Raw genomic sequence first — 24,592 nt, forward strand, 5'->3', positions numbered from 1 at the left:
TAAGATCTATCTTTTATTATTGTCTTTTAACAATGTACATAAACATGATGTATGTCGTGTTGCCAGTCATAATACAGTTAGAGTATTTATGTACATATCTGAATTCCCTAGAACTGACATTGTCAAAGACCATAAAATGCAATATATAAAAAATACAGAAAATTGTTACAGTTCATATTTTCTTGCTAAATGAATTAAAAGCAAAACGTAAAAGAAAAGAATAAATGTACAAAAGATGTAACACAATCACTCACAGAAGTTCACAGGATGTCTTCACAAAATGATGGATGCCTGTTTTGTTCTAAATAGAACTTCATGAACTATTTTGGGAACTTAATCACCTTCATGGGAATAGCCCATATAGACCTATCTATACCATATTCACATTAGTCTGTTATACATGAGGTTACAGCAAACAGTTGGTTCGTCAAACTTAAAGTGATTATGATTCATATTTTTTATATTTAATCTACTATCAAATGACAAAGTAAAAGCAATTTCATTATTCGAAAGTTGCTGATTGTTGTGATGAACCTGAACTTCACAGGGTTGAGAGTGAATTTTAGTTCGTGTTAAGCTCTTAGGGAAACAATTTTACTGTTTTGGTTCATTCTTGACTCAAATTCATTTGTTTTTGCCCACAGCAAGCAGGTGTTTACAGCAAAAAAAGAGGAAAAACACTGTACACAGCACCAAAGAGGAGACAGACATAGTTAGCAGCTACAGCAACAAGCTGGTAAACACAGCAGAGCCTGAAATCTCCCTCGGAACTTGGTAGAGACCAAACACAGAGCTAAAAAAGAGCGAATATTAGACTTGTGGCCAAAACTTCAAATTAATCATCATCATGCTTTGTAAAAAAGCACAACTTGCTGTCCAGTTCACATTATCTGCCTAAAGAAACATATAAGTTGTGTTTGCAACGTTGAGTTTAAGAACTACAAATAGAAACTAGTTTGCCCATTTCTGCAACAAAATCCACCCTGTAACACCTGTAAAGCTCAAAAATGTAAATTTATATGTGTTTTTTTTAAAATTCATAATTACAGTTTTTGTACATTTGGACAACTAACAAACTAGCTGTTTCCCCTTTTTCCAATTGCTTGCTTACATGTAACTTACAGACATTGGTATTGAAGTGAAATATTACCCAAATTTCCGAAACTATTTCTTGCATACAAGAATACTATTACTTTTTTTTTTTTTTTAAAGAAAAGGAAGAAGAAGAGAGGCATCATATTAAAATTCACTAATAGGCAAACTACAAAGGTTTCATGGTTACAAAACCCTGCATCAAGGTTACAGAACACTTTTTCTCGTTTTTTCCCTCGACCTACATTAACATATAGGGGTCGGGAATGGTTCAGTGTAAAATTCCACTTCTTGTCGTGCAGTCTTCGGGCCCCTGCAGGTATAGGTGTAGTGTGTCAGATTCCAGGCCTCCAATGCTGCAGGTGTAGGTGTAGTGTGTAAAATTCCACTGAGTGCTGCCGAGAACCACCGTCTCAGCTGGAGCAGGTCTCGTGATCGCTCCCCCGAGTCTTTCCTCACGTTGACCTAAGCACCAATCTTTCTTCAAAATGTCCGATAGCAAGTTGGTTTAGTTGGAGGAGGAAGTGGCCATGGAAAAACAAACTGTATCTGTATCTAAAAGGCACCCTGAAACAACATGGTCAGGAAAATAAACACACCTTTATCCTCTTGGAGAGAGAGAGGGAGAGTTAGCAAGGAGAAGCAGGGCTGTTTCCATGGTATCAAGTTTTGTTTTTCCAAAATGGTGGCTTTAATATGAGACACTCCCTACAGGGGTAACAGGGAGTGCTCCTTCCCTGTAGGTGGATAAACATCATTGAGATGTTTGAGGTATCCAGACGGGGTGCACTTGGCATGTTTAGGAGTTGCCATCAAACAAAACCAATGGTTACGAGCTGCTCATCCACGTTTTCAAACAGGATTACATGTTTAGACCGGCCATCCGGGGGAAAAAACAAAAACACGGTAATTTGCATGCTCTGTAGTCACACACAGAGTTCAGTTCATAAGCAGGTACAGTGCAGGTGAGGTTTCTCATTGTGTGCTTGCACAGCACTAAATTTAGAAGCAGCGAGACTGCAGGTCATTGGATAGATGCAAATGCAGCTTCTCTCTAAGCAGCATAATAGCCGAGCGGTGTCCATGTGGACTGAGAGTGTTGCAACCAGAGTAGAAAATTCACATGATGCAATAAAGTGAAGTGAATAAGCTAATTCTAAGTGGACATTTCTTTCATAAGAAAACCAAACCACAACTCACAAACAATCTTGTGTTTTCCATGATGGATGTGATAACAATCTAGTTGCTCTGCAGTGTTTAGTAATGTTGGTTTTCAACCCCCAGTCTGTCATAGGAAAGTGAATATCAGCTGTTTGTGGTCAATAAAAACAGTTTCTCCAGCACTCACATTCGTGCAACTAAAGCCAGACGAAAATTCTGTTGTATATGAATGCAATCATAAGGCTTTTACCAGAAAATGTTAAGGTTCTTTACAAAAGCCCATTATCAGACACTTATCTCAGATCCAGAGTTTAACAAACCCATCATGATTGAAAGAAGACAAAGAAGAGATCAGCATTTTCCAAATAGAAAATGTATCACTTAATGGCTGAGTCAAAATAAATCCCTAAAAGTCCTCTTTTTCAAAGTCTTAGTTTTAAGCTACTGTTTATCATTTCCAAGGTGATTCCAGGGTTTAGCATGATGATCCCTTTTGAGAAACTTTTTCTTTGGGATCTCACTGAGGGAGAAGGGACGGGACAGGCCTGAGGGATTCTCCTTCCGGGTCACAATGCAGTCCTTGATGGCTTCTTTAATAACCTACGGGGGACGAGTACAAGGATTCGGTTAATTTAATTCAATTCAATAAAGCTTAGTTCAGTTTTTTTATATGGCATCAGTTTACAACATATGTCATCTCAAGGTACTTCACATAGCAGTTTCCTTTGGGTTCCCTTTTAACAAGTACTGGAAAAGCAAGAAGAGCATTACGGACTTATGGAGTTTCTGGATGTTACGGCTGTGGCTGTATGTTGTAATATTGTGTTTGTAGTGTGAACTGTTTTGTTATCTGGGAGTTGAATAAAATCCAGTCAGTGAGGACAAAATCAGCGATCTGAAATCTACTGAGCTACACTGACAAGGCTCAGACAATTCTGTTAAAGTCCCTCTGGGAATGAATAAACCCCTAAAATTAATCTCTGCATCAAAGATATATATCTAGAAGCCACTTTTTAAATAAAAAATAATTCCTTCTTACCTAAAATGACATAGACGTAACTGCACACTGTAGCTCCACCTAGAATGTGAGGCTCCATGAAGTCCCTGCCTCCTTCTCCACCCATCCCTTCCCATTCACTGCATCTCATGCACACCAGCTCACTTACAATTCTGCTCTGGCACTGTGAAATTACCCCAGGCTAAACAAGCAATATGCAATACTGAGGGTAATTCAGCCATACATGTTCGAGCTGATTCTGAAGAAGAGTAATGACACAAGTTCTTTAGGTTTGCTGAGTACAAACATCTGGTTTTGAGATTGGCATCAGAATGCTGCAATTTCAAGATGGAAACTCTCAGCCATGACGTTGTCTACTTAGACATGATGTGTCTTTTAGCATATAAAAAACCCATATGGGCATGGTGTCAAGGTAAAAAACTTGGAAAATTCACCAAGGTTTATTTGTAAGAGGGCTGATTTCCAAACATTAATGTCACCAAATTACTGAGCTCAAATCCAAATGGGCTGAATTATTTAAAAACAAAGACTAAGAGGCCACAGCAAGCTATGGATGTGTGACGGTGTTCTTTGGCCCAGCAGCACATTGAGCTAAACCATGTCAAGTTTAGTGTGTTGTCATGGAAACACGCTAATTCACACCAAGTACAACTGACATGACATGGAATTCAGTTTATTTTGCAGTTATTTGGTCACAAACCAAACAACTGGACAGAAAAAAAATTGACCTCAAGATGGCGCTACACATAAAATGAAGAGGTCATGACAGTTATAATTGATGCTGTGAGAAATATGAAGGTCGACTCTGAATCAAATTTAATGCGATGCTCTTCGATATTTAATCCAAGATGTTTCAAAAATCCCAAACATCAACCTCATGGTGGCACTACAGTCAAAGACATATATCTCAAATCCATATTCAGAGTCATTAGAGTACTATCAGTGTCTGTACAAACTTTTACAGCAATCCATCAAACAGTTCTTAAGCTATTTCAGTATGAATTTGTTGCTTTAGATAAAAATTAGACTGCTTTTGCCTTAATTATTTAACCCTTTAAGCTTCAGTCAATTCCAGCCGTTTTCAGTACAAAAAAATCGCTAATATTCTATTTTTAAATGAAAAAAATTACGAAAAATACAGGGAATATTGGACGCACATCGCGAGGTGCATTTCCTTGAAAACGACCGATTCGTGGATTTTATACCGACTTCAGGACATGTTTTGGACAAAATAGTTTACTGGCTTGTGTTGTCTGGATGTAAAAGGTTGGATTATGGCCGTTCTTTGTCGAATCTTTTTTTCTGTGTGTAATAATGAACCCGGAAATGTGAGTCGCGCTGTGTGCGTTGAAGCCGTGTATAGAGAACGGATGGATGAATATTTGTTTTTGTCGGACAAATGTGTTTTTCTCACCCGCTGTGATAATCACATCTGAAAGTGGTTTATACCGGCGGATTCATGAGAATCTAAGCTTTCCATCGGCGTATAGTGTTTGTATAATCGGGTTTGCAGCCGTCGGACATTCTTGAAATTCCTATGCAAATTAGTAGGTGTACCGCCGGCGGTACACCTACGACGCACTGAAGCGTAAAGGGTTAAAGATCAGCACACAAAAATATATTTGCGTTTGTCTTGCCTTTCAATGTCACCTGATTAATACTGAATAAGTGATAAAACTTTGGTGTTGCTGGGCAGATTTCTTTTATAATACTAACATTTCACTGATGTAACATGAAGCTGCAAAGTAACTTTCCGCATATTTGCAGTGTTGCCAGACTGTGCTCAAACCTGCCAGAATCAAGGCATTTAAGAAAAATATTGTCATTGGCAGTATATTTGTGTCTGAATGAGCTGCCTGGCAGATGAAATCAAATAAATTGCATAACGTTTCTATCCTTACTCAGCAGGGAAGTGACTCAGCTACAGTCAGTGAAAGTCAGCCTAACCTCACAGTGACACACCTTCTGTATAGAAGCCAATACTTGCACCATCCGATTGTAAATGGGCCTTTTGAGAAATTAGAAATTTTTGAAATTGCAAAATTAAATCTGTGTAGTGACGCTGCAAAAAAAAGCAAAACTTCCACACTGACAACACTTAATGAGAGACATTAACAAGGACTAATGGAGGAAGTGAAAAAACATCAGTCAGCATATGTGACGTGTTTGGGCAAGGCCATCACTTTCTAATCCTTTGACGACCTTCAGTCACACAAACTGCAGACATCACCCTTTGCTTCTTGTTGCTTGGTGTCAGAACTGTGATTTACCCTGATTTTGCAACTGCACTGAACTGACCTCCAGGTTGTTGAGAGTGTTGAACTCCATGAGGTCATGAAGTCGGGTGAATGCCTCGTTGGAGTACTGGAAGTTAAAAGTGGAGAATGGTGTCTCGGGGTCGTCAAAGATGTCAAAATCAGCCAGCTCCTTCTCCTTTTCAGTCTCTCTGGGAACCCCTGCACGTAAATTCATGAATAAGAAAGTCAGAAAAAAAAACCCAGAACCACAACGACTGACTGATTCCCTGGGATGAAAATTGGTATCAGAGACAAGTTCACTCCAAGTAGGGGCAGTTTTTTTTTTTTTATAGCTTTTGATCATTCATGTGACCATCATCAAGAGATGGATGAACCACTTTTGTCCATGTTGGTTTAAATGTTGAATTTCCAAACTCATTCGGGCTTTTTTGTCAGCTATTCCACTCGAACATTAAGTGATTCACTTACAGATACAGCCCACTGAAGAGGACATATTGCAATAAAAATCATTGTTTATAATTTTCAACACTCCATAAGTTTAAGCAGAAGTTTAGAAAGCAACGGCCAAAAATCTGCTCCTTCATTTTTTAGGTACATGACTCCATCCACTAAACTCATAAAAATAGAGTGACCTGATAATCCAAAGCTTCTTTTGCTAATGCAGCTGATTTCTTAACAGCATTTCATTGTTGGCACTGGATTATCGGAAAATTGGCAACTGAAGGACATGATTTGCAAAAAAAATTTTAAGTAAAAATCTCTTTTTATAGCATAAATTTTTGCTGATCAAAGTAATATTTAATACATGTGTTAAACTACCGCGTGCAAATGTATCAATAAATTACACAGCTTCATTTATGTGCACTTTGGACATCAACATACATTCATACGTATTCATGCAAAGTATTTGTTACAAATGACATGAAAAACTGCTGTCTCGAGCACTAACAAGGAAAAGGCATGTATAACCCTGATGGATCAACTGCTTTTTAAAGAAACTGGAACTTCTGCTTCAGGAAATGGAATCATCAGTAGTGAGCTAATACCAGAAGTCCATTTTTGGTGTAATTCCATCAGATGACTTTTGGGTTTGAGAGGTAAACCATCATGTAACACCCATAAACAGACTGCGGAAGTATGTGGGCGAGTGACCTACTGAATGTAAAGAGGCAGCAGTGGAGATGGGATGATAGGGTGTCTTTGTATGGCTCCTGATGTATGGCCTGTTTATACAAAGAGGTCTCCTACTGGAGCGAGAGATTCCCTACCAGCACCTGGCTCCTTAAGGAACCATATTTCACTTGAGCAGGTCATAAAACGCTGAACATGCTGTGTTACACTTCTGCGTGTGCACACACACTCACACACAGCAAAGACACAACATTTCCACCACAAACCACAGTGACCCTGGACACAAACTGTTTCCTAGGGTCGCTCAGATGATTGGCCTGACTTTCGGCAAATCTGAAAAACCCTGTCTGCTGACTAAATATGTCTAAATTCCGCAGCGCAATTTCGAGGAAGAGAAGCCTCATGTGCCATGGCAGTAAAATGACATTATTATGATAATACACAGAGCCTTGGCATATTTTCCAACCACATACATGCTGTGGAAACCTTCACGCATGCAAATACTTACCGGGCGCTTTGAATTTCCTGAAGTTGATGTTGACCAGGACAAAGTGGATGACAGTCGGGCAGTTCCTTTCGCCTTTTCTTGGTTTGAAAACGTAACACTCCTTCAGACCCTCCCGGTCAAAAACTTTGGGGTCGATCTTGGGGAATGGGAGCTTGTTCATTCTGGCCCACTTCTCTGCGAGGAGAAGCTCCTGTGGTGCACATACACAAATGGGAAAGCTTTGTTAATGATCTTCTGTGAACAATAATCATTTCTAGTAATTCTTGACAGCAAAAATTCTGACCTTGAAAGGAGGGCTGGAATCGCTGGGTCGTGCAGAAAAGTCAAAGGAGATGATGAGGTCGACGCCACGCTGCGGCCGCAGGATGAGAGGGTAGGGAAGGTTGTAGGTCAGGCCGCTGTCCACCACATGGATCTTCTTACTCTTCACATCCAGAGGTTCATAAATACGATCAAACTCATCTGGATCTAAGAGAATCACATAAAATCTAGTTAGAGATGCAGGAACAAGAATGGGACTTTTTTTTGTCTGCCACCAAACATAATCCAACCTGATTTACCAAACTCTTTTTTGTTTACCTCCACATCTACATGCACCAAAAAGATAAAGTCAATTAGCAGCGAGTACAGTGAACATAGTGGAGCTTTTAGCAGCTTGAGTAGTTCCCTCAGGAGTCGGTGGAGACCAAATCAGACCAAAAAGGACACCATCAATATAAATGCTACAGTTGGTTTCTGTCAACTAACAGCCTCCAAAAGATTTATTAATACCGTACTACTGTAACAAAAGAAAACAGGCAAAAACAAAGAAAAATTCAAAACACATAACGTATTGAAAAGATTTCTTAAAATTACAGTAAAAAATGGAGAAAATTATGATCGAGATTTGGTCCAGCTGGTGCAATTGGGTCAGTAGAGAAGGTATGTGGAGATCAGGTTTAATAAGTAACCTTAACTGTGTTTAGATGTGCATGCGTTTCAAGCAAATTTAGACAAAGAGTACTATATAATTATTCTTCTCTTCTTCCACATATTTCTGTATTATTCTTACCATGTCTGGCTACAATTTCTACACAGTGTAAAATGGGACTATCAAGAAACTGTAGATTGAATCAAAACTAATATGTAAAATGATCACGCCCTGCCCAAAATTTTAGAAATTGCACTGGTAGTGGTGGGACATTGTGACTCAGCCATTCTTCTTGCCTGTTACAGCGTCCACCTCCTCCTCTGGTGTCGGGGCGTGGTATGTGATCTCACTTATGGGTGAGAATGGGACGTTGGTGTTCAGGTTCAGGCCCAACATGAAGTTATGCACCTGGGAAAACGTTAAGAAGAGGCTTTTGCAGTGAACGTGTGCAGATTGTTGTGAATTTGAAGGTAAAATGCATTACAATGAAAGCACATGCAGTGTTTTTGCAGGGAATGTTGCTTTGTGTTAACATCTCTAAATACCTTCCCAGCCCGGCCCTCTCTTGTGTTGAACAAGGCAGAGTCACTGAAGAGGGATGTGAACATTCGCTGGACCCAGCTGGCCTGAGCGGTGCGGTGAAACTCATCCTCTGCCTCCTGGCTTTCTGTCCCGCCTGAACACCACAATAAGAGCAGGCAAAATATTGTCAAATGTGGTGACAAAGAATTTGCAATTAAATTCACACACCTGTGCAATATCACTGACATGTCAAATAATTCGAAACTGTATCACCTCACAGTAATTGTATAACTTCTACATTAAACAGTAGGGTATTAACTCTTATGTAAAGTGAAAAATGATATTAAAAATACAGACCTCACTGAAGGAAGTCAGTGCAACAAAAGTCTCAGCAACCTTTCATTACCGAGATAATTCTTTTTTTTTTTTTTAACACTTTACATGTCTAACTTCATTTTTTATGACAGCCTCAATCCTCTTCAGCATCGAGAATACCGAATTTCTGCGGTGATGTTCTGCATTATTCAAATAACTTTTCCCCCCTGCTCTTTGCTAGAGCTGTTGTGGTGTTTTATCTTTCTCCTTGAAATATCTTAAAAGTGTTCTGTTGTATTCAACTCAGGCTGCATACTTGGCCAGGCCATAACTTTCACTTTAAAACCGTGTTTGAAACTCTTGGGTGATTTGGGTCGTTATCATGCTGGAACACTCTTCTTCTGTCGAGCTTCTGCAGTCACTTTGATATTTTCAGGCATTCGTGGTGCCACCTATAAATGTCATGACCCCAACAACTTTTGTACTCATGCAGCCCGATATTTATCACAGTCATACTTCCGTGCTTCACTGTTGGGACTGTGCATTCGCTCTGGTAGTCCTGGTCAGGGTCATGTCACAGATGCTGGACCCCATCTGAACTAAATAAATCAATTTTGGTCTAAACTGACACAAGAATGTGCTTCCAATATTAATCAGGCTTCTTATCATATTCCTGAGTAAAGTTTCATTTTGTAGTTTTGTTCCAAACAGCAGGCAAGAGTGTTTGTCTTGGATACCATCCTTGCAGGCTGGCATTTTGCACTTCCTTCACACTATCTGAGCTTGCCAAAAAACTCTGATTTCGACTGATAACATCCGTGCTAAGCAGAAAGCACTTGCCTGTCTGCTTTTCAGAGCTACATTATGCAACTTTGATTAGTACTACTCCGGTGTTCACAGATCATTTTATATTTGTATTTCTCCTATAAATATATTTATCATTGCATATAAAAAAATCTTTCAGTCATATTTGACTAAAATCTAGCAGCACCACAGGTGGAGGTACAAAGCTAATTTCTATGAATTATATCCTTATTTTAAAAGCTGAGAACCTGGGCTGCTGCTGCTAATTTTATATTTCAGCACAAATGTGTCAAAATCAGACACTTATTATAAAAGCACACACAAAATATAGTAACTATTTCAAATGGCTTGGCTATGGCCTATTTTTCTTCATCACTTCCTTATTATCCTTTTCAAACAACTGTGTAGTGTTGGACATTCTGAAGCACTTTTTTCCTGTTGGGCTCATATCTGATAGGCCTTCATTCAAAAACCCCTTAAAATATAACAGAAAAGGGTAGGGGAGGTGTTACATGCAAAAAAGGGAGAACATTTCACACGTTGAATATGTACACAAAAACAGCTACTTAAATTAAAACATTGGAAATACAGAAGTGAGAAGTGCCTAAGTTCTTTTGTATTAAATGTTTCTGTGCTTTTTGCAGATAAAAAGTTAGTCCCAATGATGAGGACTATTCATTTAAAACGAAAGTCTGTCTTTCAGTCATCTGACTCACCCACCCATTCGCTCTCCTTCTCCATCTGACTTCCTCTTTCTTTCTAGATAAGTTTTCTGACGAATTCCCTCACAAATAAAGTTCACACTTCAGAGAAAAAAAAGAAAGGTTTCCTGAAATTCCGCTCGTACAGTACTACTAATTGGATTATCAAGAACAAAAAACACAAAAAACACCCTTTGTAACAGGTGCACAATGAGTTAGACATGAAATCTTACTGATCAACACTTAGTCATGTCCTGACCACAGCAGCTACTCTGATGCAGCTCTTTCACACCAACAGATGCAAACGGCAACACCACACAATTAGAAACGAGTTAAAGAGGTGTTGTCTTTTCCTTCAAACTATGTGTCAAAATGTCTACTAACACTTTTCAAAGTCACACATCTCTGTTGGACCATAAATCCTAACAATATTCCACGTAAGGAATCTGTTTGGAAACTCTTCCGATGAATGGCACATATCTTGCTCACCTTTGCGTGGCTCGTCATCATTGTCCATACTGTCTTCGCCGACAATGTGCTGAGGTTTGATCTGCTCTGTAAGACACATGACAATTCACTCTTTGGGTTACGACTTGAAAAATAAGCTTTTTAATGTCATGTATAAACAAAACTGCAGCTTTTTTTTGTTCAGATACATGACATTATCAAATTCATGTCTATTGTTTATCTCCATTAAAATGAGTCGAAACGGAAATGTGATACACCTGATATACTAAGACATTCTTTAACTAGGTGGAGACCTTCTTAGCACTTTTGTACAACCAACACATTGTCAGAGGGCGTCGGAATGTATAAAGGTCACCCTAAACAGATGCATTCAACCAAAACAAACGTCCAATGAGCTGTCAGAATAACCACAGGAAGCTGATACCTTCCCACTGATGTGGCAACACCAAACGCACACACTATCAGGCTACTTTTTTCTAATAGTGAGGTTAACGTGAGATAATTTTAGGTCGACTGCTTATAAAGGCGTGTGAAAACTGGCTGGTGTCAAAGTGTGTGAAAATAATTCTGACAGAAGACAAAAGTATCTCAGATGTGACTCAATGTCAGTTTCAGTAGGAGGTTAGAACGTATTTTATCAGTAGATCATTACATCAAAATAAACACATTATCTGAAAATAAACACAAAGTTACCATGACGAGAAACACAGATTTCTGTATACATTTTGAGATCTTCATTTTGCATTGTACAGTCACATTTATTATAGGCACATACACTAACATAAAAATTAGCCATTTTAACTTTAATCAACTATTTGATTGGTGAATACATCCAATTAAAGCAAAGATTTTTGGGTTGTTTTAGGATTGAAGCACTTTGGAGCACTTTCAACACTAACGTTTTTATTTTTTTATTCCAAGTTTCCTGTTGTTCATATTTCTATTCATTATAATGTAAAAGGGGTTTAATATGATGGCAGTTCTGTCTTGCTTGCTTTTTAAAAATTTATTTATTTGTGACACAGAAAAAAAAGCTTTGCCCTAAGATCTCATTTGTCTTGAGATTTGATGTTATCTGAAACTGAAACGCGGCTTTTTGGTCACAAACATCCACAATAAACGGCCCATTTAGTGGTTGGAAGTTTCAAGCTTATCGTGTGATCAGCTCAGCAGGTCAAGAATGTACTTTCAAACCTGAGGTCAACATGCATAACAAAACCTTAAGAGGAAAGGCAAAAACAGAAATAATTTTAATTCAAGCAAACTTCATCTGCTGATAAAGATCATATGATGCATTAGAAAATTCCCAAGCAGTTCCTGAATTCACCTTGTGGTGACATTGTCTTATTGGTTTTAAGTAAATGATTTGCACTTAACCCAACAAAAAAGCTTCAGTCAGAGTTTTCCCTCTTTAAGTCAGTGTACTGTGTCCAAACACACCGAACAAGAGACAGAAAAGCTTACCTAACTCCTCCTCCATGGTACTGCCACCAGCTGTGTCCTTGACTCCCAGCACTCTGTTGAACAGGATTGAGAAGGCGCTTCCCCACACACCTGGCACATCAAAAACACGCCTGTCAGTAACACGGAAGAAGGTCTTTTTTTTACTGAGTACTGTAGATGAAAACATATCTCTTACCCATCAGAAAGTGAAGAGGATTTTCCTCATATTTCTTCACAACAGTTCCCATGAAGAACTTGCTTCCAAACAAGTCGGGGGGCATGAAGGTGCCATACTTTGCCATCCCAATTTCATATGGGCTAAACTCCACCCAGTCTGCAGGTACAAATCTCAGTGTTAATGTCACAAAGGCAAAAGCAGAATCACCATCAGAGTGTCCAGAACTAGAATGGGAGCCTTCAGCTTTTAGAATTCTCTGTTGTACAATCAGCTCCCAGTTTGGTTTCAGGAGACAGACACCCTCTCTGTTTTTAAGAATTAGCATAAAACTTTTCTTTTTGACAAACCTTGGGGGGGGGGGGATTTCGACAACGCTCATCACCGCGCACAAAATGGGAAAAAAAATCGAAAACACGGGCGTTGGATTCGCGGTGCACCGCTGAATCCAGCGTTGCTTTAGCGTTGGTTTAGCGGTAGCGAGCGGTAGCGAGCGTTGGTATAGCGGCGTTCTGCGCATGCGGGCGTTGGCTCGGCGGGGATATAAAGTTGGTTTAGCGGCATACCGCTTGTGACTACGGAACTGAGCGGGTCGTTCATCAAACATGGCTGGTGGCATCCTCATGAAGTGCTGGAAGGCTCGTGGATCCTCATTCCTCAGCTCCACCATCAGCTTGTCATACAGTCCATGTTCAGGCCTTCTCAGTATCCACTGTCTGACCCACACAACTCTGTCTCTCCTTCTCTCTCCTGTCAACAGCTTGTTGCAATCGGAGGAGGTTCTGATTCTGCTGCTGGACTAGTGCACCAATCATAGCAAGTCTCTCAGCATCCATGGTGATACAGTTTTACTGTAACTTTGAGCAAATTCGATATAGATGAGGTATGAACTCAACGGCAGCTCGATTCCAAATGAGCTCCTGGTCCATTTCTCCCCGTATTTATAGCCAAATTCTGGTCCCGCTCCGACACCTCTATACCAATGCCAAACCAAAGTTCATCGTCGCCATGGATCGCTGCTTCAACGCCCGACACCGTTCCAGCAACCCCGTGTCCGCGCCTTAAAATGCTTACAACCGCTCCACCGAAGTTTGTGCAACGTTTAATTGCCGCCCGGGCAACGCTGGCAAAGCAGCGGTGGTCCAGCGTTCAAGATTTCTGCGTTGGCCTAGCGGACCCAAGCGTCCATGAACTTGCGTCTAGCGGTGCCAAACTTTGACTGGGCGTTGGTGGAGCGGGGGTGAACTTTGCCGGGGCGGAAAAATGCCCCCTCCTCACCGCTCGCAATATTTTGTGCAGGTCAAAACTTTCGGAGCGGTAGGAGGGCCCCTCCAGAAACATCAGCGGTGGCCGAGCGTATACGGCGTTGCTTTAACGGGGGCCAACTTCTGTTAAACGGTGGTGAACGGTTACGAGCGGTGATGAATTTTTTTCACCGTTCAAGGAATGCTCCAGCAAAGTTCGGGCGGTGTGACCGGGCCTTTACTATGTGTGCCTACAGATGACATGTTGTGAATCTGCGCTCAGTGAGTGGACCAAAGCAACAGACCAACAGCACCACCTGCATAGTTAGGCCACTAACATAGCTAAGAAAAACTTTGATGGAGATCTTCAAATCATTATTCAGGAATATCTCAATTTGTTTGGGTCAAACACACACTCACCCACTATACCTCTATTGTAAACATTTCTTGAAGATTCTGGTCCATACTGACATGACTGTGTCATACTATTTCAGAATTTATGCTATCAGCTGCACAGCCATGATGTGAATTTTCTGTGATGTACCTGAAAATACCCAAAGATACCAAAAGATGGGTACATTGTGGCCCCACAGGGATACACATAGTCCTCCAAGTCACTGCATGGATGTTGGTTAGAGGTAGTTTGTCTGGGAATATCACTAAATATAGTGAAACAGGAAGGGTGGGCTCTACATTTTCACCAACTCAGGCAGGCACAGTCCACACAGAGAGGTAAGAAGAGGGGAGTCACTAAAGGTCCATGCATCAATTTTACCCCAGGGTACACAATGATGATAATCCAGCCCTAGTGAGAAGACTAAACTCTTTGCAGAGATTTTATACCCTGGCCTTAACATGTCATTAGGACATATTTATAACAGCTTTTACACTCAGGTTTGCAACCACAAATAGCAGCAGAAGTGCACACAAACATACACACATGCATAGATAATAGAAATACTTAAACCTCTGTAACCCTTAAGACAGTAATTGCCTTTTAAATGTGCACATTATTTCACAACAGCGCTTTACTTAAGCTGTCTTTTGACAGCCAGGTATTTTCCATTGAGCTGGGTCATAAAGAAACAGGAGATTTTAGGTAAGAGGAGAATTTAAAAAAACAACAACAAAAAACAGAAGAACAAGCTTGATCTATTTTAGTGGCTCTTTAAAAGACTTACTACTTGAGTATCTACTTTTGGAAGATCATTTTTAAAGTTTAGGCGTGATGATGAGAGCTAACAATAGAAAAACATGTAATTCTAGATTGGGAACAAGTTTAGCCTCGCCCTGACACATATTAAAGCAACACTGCACAATACTGGCTGTTCATCATCCACAAATAAAATGTAGCACACCTGTGGTCAGTTTCTATCTGGACCTACCATTTCTCACCCAAATTCTTGAGGGAGATTTTGTCAAAAGTCATCTTCAAGTACTCCAAGTATTGCTGTGATTGTTTGTGAACGATAAATTTCAGTTTTCTCTACTGAACTGGACAGCCATAGTTTAAAAAGCATGTTGGTATTTCTCTGAACATGAAACAAACAACTTCCACTCAGTAAAGCAAAAGCAAAAACACCATCCAATTCTGATTTATGAGCTCACACATTTCCTCAAAAAAACATGAATAGTTTAAGCGTGCAACAGCATTTAGTGAATGAGGATATGAAGACTGAATTGCCACTGTGCAACTATGATGACATTTTTGGGCACTTTTGGCTCAACATCAGATGGATTTCAAACTCTACACTATTTATTCTAACATTGTTATACAGAAGAGCTCCAAAAGATGTCCTCTAAGCCACTACTTGTCTTAGGTATTGTCTTTAGTCTTAGGTTTGTGATTTTAAACCCAACAGATAGTGTATCTTCAATGATCTATGCAAGACTACTAGACATTTTTGTTGCCCCTTTTTCATATTTTCCCTTTAAATGTCTCAGTCTGTTCCACTTAAGCACAGTGTAAAGCTGCTGTGAGGGCTACAACAATGAGGAACTACTGTGTAGCATGGGACTATCCAGAGTCCACCATGACCTTACACTAACTACTAAGTTCCTTGACATATCTCAGTTGCTATCTGTGACCACAGAACCGTCATTCGATGACAGCCCACCATGTTGTGTCACATCCTCTCTGTGGTAGCAGAGCGGTATTATAAGGAAATGTACCGCTTGGCTACTTTGCATAATGCTACACTTATCTGATTGTCTGTAGTTACTCATTACATATGGAAAGTAGTGATGTGAGGGTTGTGGTCTACATGCAACACAGAATTTAACACAAACACCCTGCAGACGCTCAGAAATTTTTAAAAATGTACCTGCAAACATGAGCTCAGAAACATCTGGCTTCACATGCAGACATGTGAAGAGAGGAAGAGGACTTTGGGACTGGTCTATTTTTTCCTGGATGTCACTCAGCTTGGTGTCCATTCTCTGGTAGGAGAGAACACCCTTAGTCATTCATACTGCATTATTTTGTTGCATGTAGTAGTCAGATTTCCATCTAACAATGAGACTGAGAAAATTAATTTAAAACAACGCTGTTGAGATGAAAAAAAGACAAAAATGACAAGATCCCCAAAGTATGTTTGAATGAGACGTCAGTTCAAAAGAAATGGGAGGAACTGAAAGATTAACTTAGCGAGGAGGTGGACTGTCATAGTGGTGTGACACAGAGAAATAGGGAATTTGTTCTAAAATAAAATAAAGAGCAGCTGTGAGGTGCTTCCTACCGCAGGTATAAGCGTCTCTCCTATGAGCATACCGAATACATCGGTAAAGGTAACAGGCTGCCCTGAGGCTTTTTTGGTCCAGAGGGCCTGGATGTAGTTGGTGATGTGCTGGGGGAGCAACAGCCTGAGCGGGTTACTGCTAACTCTCTTCATCAGCTCCTCATTGATGTCTTTTGGGCCCTTATTTGGAAAGTCAGGGTGGGAGTAGAGCGTGGACATGTACCTACAGAGATAAAGAGGGAGAAGAACATTAGAAAGAGGCACTGCCCAAATCTCACCGCATTATCACTCTGCTCTGTACAAGGTTTTTCCTCTACATCTAGTAAGTCATGGAGACTGAAATAAGTCAGAGGTACTTGCTTGATGAAAATGTCACATCAGCAGAGGAAGGCAGGAAAGTTAACCAGAGCAGAGAGGGGCAACACCGAAGGAGAGTCAGAAAGAAAAAGAGCACAAAGAAACAAAGCAGTGACAACAAGGATGAGGAGAAAGAGAAAATTGTATTTTGAAATGAGAGATCAGAGAATGACAGGGTGTTAAAAGAAAAAAAGGAATAAAAACGGACCATGTGGATCCGGAGAGGCCGGCAATATATGTGGCGCAGTCCAGGACCCCAGACTCAAACAGGGCCTTCATCACGCCTGAGAAGCCGACCATGGCACGAAAACCACCTCCTGAACCCGCTACGGCTATCACAGGCACCTGCAAAACAGACACAGGCAAAGTGAGACTCATAAGGGGAAGAAGGAGAAAGACTTAATCACACCAACCTACAACAGCTACAAGTGTTACTATCATAATCATTCTGCCTCATTCTTTCAGCTTGAGTAACTTCCCTCATCCGACTCTATACAATGAGACTGCCCTGAGAGTTGCATCATGTCTGCGCAACATTTTCTAGCTTAAGCCTTCACATTTTCAAAAATTTCATAACTCTCATTGTGCAATACTGCTTCCTTTCTCCAGCCTGTGTGTATCTCATGCTTGCATCTGGATACTTCCAGTCTTCTTGGAAAAGGAGTTAACGGTTGTTGGAGCACAGTAGAAAGCAGCAACTGGATATCTCATCCATCTGAAACTTCCGGCATGTGCTGAAGACATGAACAAGCCTGGCAGCAGATTACTGCTAGCCCTAAGGGCGTCTAGCCAAAAACCACAGCAGCGGAAAGGCTAGCTTAGCACAGAGCATGGGCGATGGGGTTGGGGCTTTGTGAGGCTTATCGTTTGCTTTCCAGTCTGAGAAATGTTGAAGTGTTATTCTAATCTAAAAAAAAATGCATCACACTTATGAATTTAACAAGTCAGCACATTTGTAGCAAGCCTGAACACATTGGGTACGGGTAACAGATCTCAATGCATTTTTTGGGAAGTTCACAAAAGCTACAGATCATAACACTGAATGAGCATTATATCAAAGATCACACAATAAAGGTCACATTAATCATTGCTATAGCCACTAATCAGCCTCAGACTTATATCCACTGACAGGTGAAGTGAGTAACACTGAACATCTTGGTACAATGCAACATTCTGCTGGGAAACCTTGGATCCCGACATTATTGTGGATGTTTCTTTGACACATACCACCCTCCTAAACATCTGTACTGACCAACACGTCTTTGTAGAAATGGAACCCCCCAATGACACAGGCCTCCCTACAGCACAAAAGGTGCTAAGGAATACCTCAAAAAACAAGGCAAAGAGCCCCAGGACTTTATTGGACTTCTAAATATCCACATTTGCCTGAATATTTGTAGGATGCACCACAACAAGGCTGATCCACGGAGGCCCCACCCAGCAAACTACAGGATCCACTGAAAACTTCCACCACAGAACACCCCAACAGGGATCATGTCCACAGCTACCAACTGCATTAAAAGATGGACAAAGCTTCCGGGTCTGACAAATGAAGACAGCGTTGATATGTCTGAAACCTGTTTTTTTTATAACAGCCAACAGGGGGCAACGCCGCTTGTTGCAAAAAGAAGTCCGATTGTATAGAAGTCCATGAGAAAATGACTCCATTTCTCCCTCAAGTTGCTGTCTCAGTAAACATTTTCCTAATGAGTTTATGGTCTCAATCACTACTTTCAAGTCTCCTTCAATACAGTGTGATGTTGATTTGGTGAATTATGGTCCCATTTCAGGTAAAATAGATAATAAAGATCGTCGTTTGATCATCATCCAGTTTCAAAAGACCAGGATGGTGATATCATAGTTGCTGCATCCATAATGGTACTTACAGTCTCTGTCTAAGGTCCAACAGATCAGAACTGTTTCAGCAGCACAAGGGGGGGCAACACAATATTAGCCAGGTGGGTTTAATGTTGATCAATGTGATAATGTGTGCAGTGTTAGTACACTACAGCAACTGTGAGTATAGAATATGCACAATGTTAATATTTGCCGTCTAGGCTTCGACTTTTCACTTCCCACAAGAAATCACCAAACTCAGCAGTGAGTTGGGAGTGACAATATTACAGTAATTTCCTGTTGGAAAGTCAGCTGAAAACATACAGGGCAATACTGTGTGGTAGTGGTGTGTTACTGACTGACGTGCTCTGTAAATGACAGATGTTGTTTCAGGGGAACATGGAGGAAGCAGGGCAGCTGTAAGTTCACTGCCATAATGAAAAATACGAGTACAGCTGTGGATTATGCTGACGGCCTGTATTCGCTCACTGTCTTACTTCATTATCCTGGCTCTGTTATATGGTTACAATTATTCATTTTCTTGCCAAGAGCAGAAGACTGATATCATTCCCATGTATGTATTATATAACAGAGAGAAACAACTATCCTAGCTCTCCCTGGAAATAAAAGAAACTGGTTTATATCTCGTTATTTAACCTGTAAAAACAGAATAAACTAGCATAAAATAAAATGGTAATTAGTGAGTATTAGGGATGATAGACTGTTTCCAGGGTTTGTGTTGATCTGTTACAAGCTAATGGCTGCTGTATGAATCTGTTGACACTTGCTTTGTTTTTTTTAAATCCTATTATGTATGCAGTTAAGTACAACAGGTTGGTGAAACTAAGCATTTGAATAAATGAAGTTATTATCACATAGATATAATTAACAGCTTTAAATCTTAGATTACACTACTGTCAAACAGTTGTCAGGTGAAATATATGTTTAAAAATAGACTTTGTTTCTCTGTGCCCACCTCCTCTGGAGAGCTGGGGAGGAAACGAGGCTTTTCCATGTCCAGCAGCTTCTTAATGCCGAGCATTACTCGTTCTCTGCGGGTTTGTCTAAACTGCTTCTCCTTGTCACACAGGGCCAGGCTGAACCGCAGGTCCAGGTTTGTGCTGCAGATATAAATGAGATGAGTAAGATTTACTGAATTCTGATAGTGGAAAGCTGAGCAATGGCGTATGTTTAGAGGCAGATAAAGGACATGATCTACTCTCGTAGATTACACTACCCATGATGATGATGATGAAACTGATCGTTGGGTCAGATAAGATCTATTTTAAGGTAGGCTGGTGTGAAACACATTCACAGACAAACATTCATGATCTCTTGCCCTTTACTACTCACATTATCATAATGACAAGTGTTTCAAATATGTTTGGCATTTCCGAACCCTCCTACTAACACTGACGCAATGATGGCATGGAATTATGGTGCACTTCAACTGTATATTTAGCTTACACTAGTGTTCTGCTGTAACTGACTCATGCTGATTCTAAATTTAGTTTCCGTGCTGCTCTCTGTGGACTTTCTGTGTATTCTTGTGCCAGTCACGGTTCTGTACACAGGATGTAAGTGCTGCATTTTCACACGTGGGCTTTTGCGCTGAACATTACATAGCACTAGCAAATGCTGCTGTGAAACTAAATAGAACTACCAAAGCTTGACCGTGAAGGTACTACATACCAGATCTCCAGCGACATCTCTAAGTGCACTTTGGTTGCCTGCCAAAACAATTGCATATATAGTTATTGCTCTGGATTGGGGCTGGGAAACAAAAAATTAGACAAACAGGATCAATGAGGTGGAAAAATGTATTAAAAAAATACTTTTTGTTAATGTTGAGTCTGAAAGGGTCAACAAGATGAACTATCTTACTTTGCCAATGCGGAAAGCCTCTGTCTTTTTCTGACCCACTTTGAGCTTGGTGATGTCAAAGGATGCCGTCCCAAGTGTCTCATCCATCACATAATTGGCATCCATTAATGTTAACTGATGAATTAAACAACAGTAGTAGTTTATGGTTAAATACAAGATCAACACATGAGTAACTCTGGTAGTGTTTAAGTTCATCTGGACAACTTGTCTTCTAACCAGCTAAGCACTGTCAAGAAGTTGAACAATAATCAGTGTAAATGCAACTATCAGAAAAGCCCTGATTTATTCAGTTTTCCCCAGATGACCCTCAACTCTCCTAACATGAGTCACTCTGATGCTAGTTTCTATTGATGACATCATATCTTATATCTGGCTAAAAATGCTGTGTTTATGTGGGTGTCTGCTCCACTACATCCTGGCTGCTCATCCAATACTGGATGTTATGAAACAACAAAATGTGTCTCTGACCTCCAGGACGTTCTGCTGGTTGGGGTCTAATATAAAATCAAAGGTCTCGTTCCATTTTGGGTTGATGTCGTTGTCTATATGCTTGGTCCTCTTTCTGCTCTCTGGGGCAGTCGGGATGAACAGCTCCACGTATGGATCTGGAGTATCCACTGCACACACACATTCAACAGTGTTACAGCCCAAAGTCAAATTATCCCCTGAATCATTCTTTTTCCTCTCCTGTCAATGATTCAGTCAACAAGAAATCATCTCTGTGTTTGAAAATTACACGTTAGATTTTTTTCCAAGAGAAAGTGCAGCAAAAATATGTTTTAAGGTTTGAAGATTATGGGGCAAACAGAGAGCAATGAGACTCACACAGGTCACCCAGCGCTCCTTTGGTAACGCTCTCAGCTCGAACAACCGTCACAGTGAATTTGTGAGAAAACTGCTGCTCCACCTGCAATACAGCATTCATTCAGTGCAGTTTGACTTCACTGCCTCGTGAGAAATTCGCTTTAACCACGATGAAAACAAAGATTACAAATCCAGATCACAGATAGTTCAGAGTTCACTTCCCACCTGGGCTCAAATCATGCATTCATCTTGAGAGCAGAACACTTTTATAACAGCTCTTATCAGACCGACACCAGATTTTGCTGAGAAATTCTCATGGAGAAATAATGGGGAAAGTTGCTTCACTATCAGGTAAATCGTGCATACTGCAGTCAGTTCAAAATGAATAAAGTGACAAATTAAATCACGTTTTGTTTCCCAGTACTGCAGGTAACCAGCCTGTAAAAAGCCCTCTTAATTGCCAAACTTTTTTTTCCCACAGACTTACTGTCTTCTTCTGTACCTACATTTAAGTACAAGTGAAAACCAGTATCAGGATGTTACTGGTGCTTGGGGTATCAGTGAACCGACACTGTAAATGGCAGGAGACATTATAATAGAGCTTTATTAAACATGCCACAGCTTACTTTGTACAAATCCACATTCTAATGTTGAAAACTTTGAGATACAAGGTCCTCTTTGTCCTCTATAGATATGCATCTCTGATCCCACATGATGGATGGAGATCAGAAGTTGCTTTGAGTTGTTTTTGCTCTGTTAATGCTCAGTTCTGCTGCAAGGTGTGACCTCTCCTAAGGGACACAAGTGTCCTTAAAAGACTGCTTCATTGACATGGCCTGCTCCACACCCTCAAGAGTTATTTAGCAAAGACTATTTGGCTTAAAGTGAGAATTTGAAAATCTGTCAGACTTAACAGATGTAAAATAGCATTACAGTGCTGTGTACCCAGAGAACCACTGCAATGATAATGAATGCGGCCTTGATGCTGAAATTTTCACTGTAGTAGTTAAACAAAAGGTTTTTGCTTCAGAGCAATAAGAGTGAAATTCAGTCTACTGTGACGTTATTGAAAAACCGGTAAGCAAAAATCTTCTGTGGAATGATTTGTCTCATGACACACATGCTTTACATGCCGGAAATAATACCTGTGCCAGTACTCACGATTATATTGGAAGCCATGGTGTTGACAGGAGTGAATTTGTCAGGAAAGCCTTCGTCAAGATTTGACCTTTAACTCAACAGAGCATGTCAGTCACAAACTGAAGCATGTAGAGTCTGAAAGATGAAACAAAGATGGGCATCAATGCAAATAGAGGATTTCGGCTTGAACAGATAAACAAATATTACATTAAAAACAACTCTTTGAATGCTTTTTTTAAAGTGTGCCATTGTCCTAGCGTTTCCAGTAATTGTACTTAGCTGTGTAACTGTCAGTCAACAGCATTAGAAAGCAAAGGGATCTATTTATGAGCACAGCTGTCACATCTTCAAGAACTTAGTTTTTGGCGGAACAGGGGGAAGTGTGCTGAGCCATCAAGTAAAGATAGGACGACTGAGGCAATAGAAAATGTGTGTGTGTGTGTGTGTGTGTGTGTGTGTGTGTGTGTGTGTGTGTGTGTGTGTGTGTGTGTGTGTGTGTGTGTGTGTGTGTACACATGAGTGTGTGTACCACCACATGCACATGCAAAGTGAGTGAGAGAAGATGCCAGTAAACGGAAGTGTATCTTTGAAGCTGACAATACTGTATAGCAGAACATATATTGTGTTGTGTGGCATACTGTACAAAAATGTAAAGTTTAGTTTGCATGTGTACAAGAGTTGGTGCGATGATTTTTTGTGACAATGCTTTCTCATAAGTTGATAAGAAATCTGCAGATGGGATGAGCGTGCATGTGAGCGTGTACATATGTATGTGTGTGTGTGTGTGTGCTGGTGATAGCATATCAGGGTCATTGAGCCTTTTCTCATCTGTTCACCAAAGCGTATCATTACTGAGGGGACTGAGAGCACGTAGCGTGTCTGTGTGTTCACAGCAGTGGTCACGTACTTTGCATCAGTGGTCCAACTTTTGAAAGTGCCAGTTCACTCTGCCCCTTGTTCTGCGGCATACAATGAGTGCCTGCAGGCTGGCGAACGAGCCAATACAAACCAGACACTTCACAGCACTGCATTTTTATACGAGGGCTCAAAATGTTAAACAGGCATTCAGCCGCCAGTCATAACGCAATGCAGATGAGTGTAGCTTTAAAAGGCACACAGTAAACCTACACATATACTCCCATCTGAGACATGAAAGGTAAAGGTCATGGATTACTTCTGTGAATCACTGTGCATTTCCCAAAAGACACACTACAGTGAATAGTCATTGCAGTGTAACACTTATCTGGATTATAGGCTTCATACCAGACTTGTCATTATGCACTGTTAACAGGTTTTTCCTGGTTCATACTAGCTGGGCAGATTAAGGCCAGAGCAGACAAGGCCTGATGATGTTATAAGTGTGTAGCATGCAATGATTTATGATGTTATTGTGCCATATAATGTGAGACAACACAGTGAAGGCTAATAATTTGCATAGATCCAAGCATAAAACATGATATACAGTGTATCAGCATAGGATATAGTATAGCAGTTAGCTGTATATGTTTACACTGATCTTTCATATGTAGAGCTCATTAATGACATTCACAAACTTTTTGGATCTTTATGCATTACTAACAGCGTCTCTGCAGTTTCCTAATCCCCTGAATTGCGTAAAATGTGAACTAAACCACCACTAGTAGCGGCTTTTGGCACTGACCTCCTCTTTACGTTTCTGCTCACTTCCATTTGCCAAAACACACCAATGTATGTAGAAAAGGAATGAAATGCCAACGTACCTTCACAGGAGCACGATATCAACTCACAAACCCCGTAAAATGTGTCATGTCCATCGAGTATATGAATCCAGCACTGCAGGAGAAGCGACGGAGGAGGTGCTTCTCGGCTGATACAGGACAATACGCACACCCGGCAGTCAAGAGGATCGTACTTTACACTTCCAGTACGAAGTAGACGCTACACGTAGACAACAAAAATGACAAGAAGTGAACATAAAGAAGGAAAAAACTTGTTGAATGGGATAAAAGTTTCGGAAAATTCCGAACAAGAGTCACGTTTTGACTCAGCGGAGAAAGCCGCAGCTGATTACTGGCACACACGTCTCCAATTGCGCATCAGTGCG

General features: G+C 40.5%; 1 protein-coding gene across 1 annotated transcript; it reads right to left on the reverse strand.

Moving 5' to 3' along the window:
* pla2g4ab (phospholipase A2, group IVAb (cytosolic, calcium-dependent)) lies at positions 1-24,592 on the reverse strand. Its single transcript, XM_022210508.2, has 19 exons — positions 24,249-24,592; positions 22,531-22,644; positions 21,391-21,472; positions 21,034-21,182; positions 20,566-20,679; positions 20,374-20,411; positions 19,658-19,802; positions 17,054-17,190; positions 16,489-16,711; positions 16,075-16,189; positions 12,528-12,665; positions 12,353-12,442; positions 10,910-10,975; positions 8,624-8,754; positions 8,375-8,486; positions 7,452-7,636; positions 7,169-7,358; positions 5,570-5,727; positions 1-2,853 (listed from the first exon to the last, which is right to left on the reverse strand). Exons 2-19 carry the CDS (start codon positions 22,546-22,548, stop codon positions 2,695-2,697), a joined length of 2,250 nt encoding a protein of 749 aa, XP_022066200.2. The 5' UTR covers positions 22,549-22,644; positions 24,249-24,592; the 3' UTR covers positions 1-2,694.

This window comes from Acanthochromis polyacanthus, chromosome 4, assembly GCF_021347895.1.
Source record: "Acanthochromis polyacanthus isolate Apoly-LR-REF ecotype Palm Island chromosome 4, KAUST_Apoly_ChrSc, whole genome shotgun sequence".
Lineage (NCBI taxonomy): Eukaryota > Metazoa > Chordata > Actinopteri > Pomacentridae > Acanthochromis > Acanthochromis polyacanthus.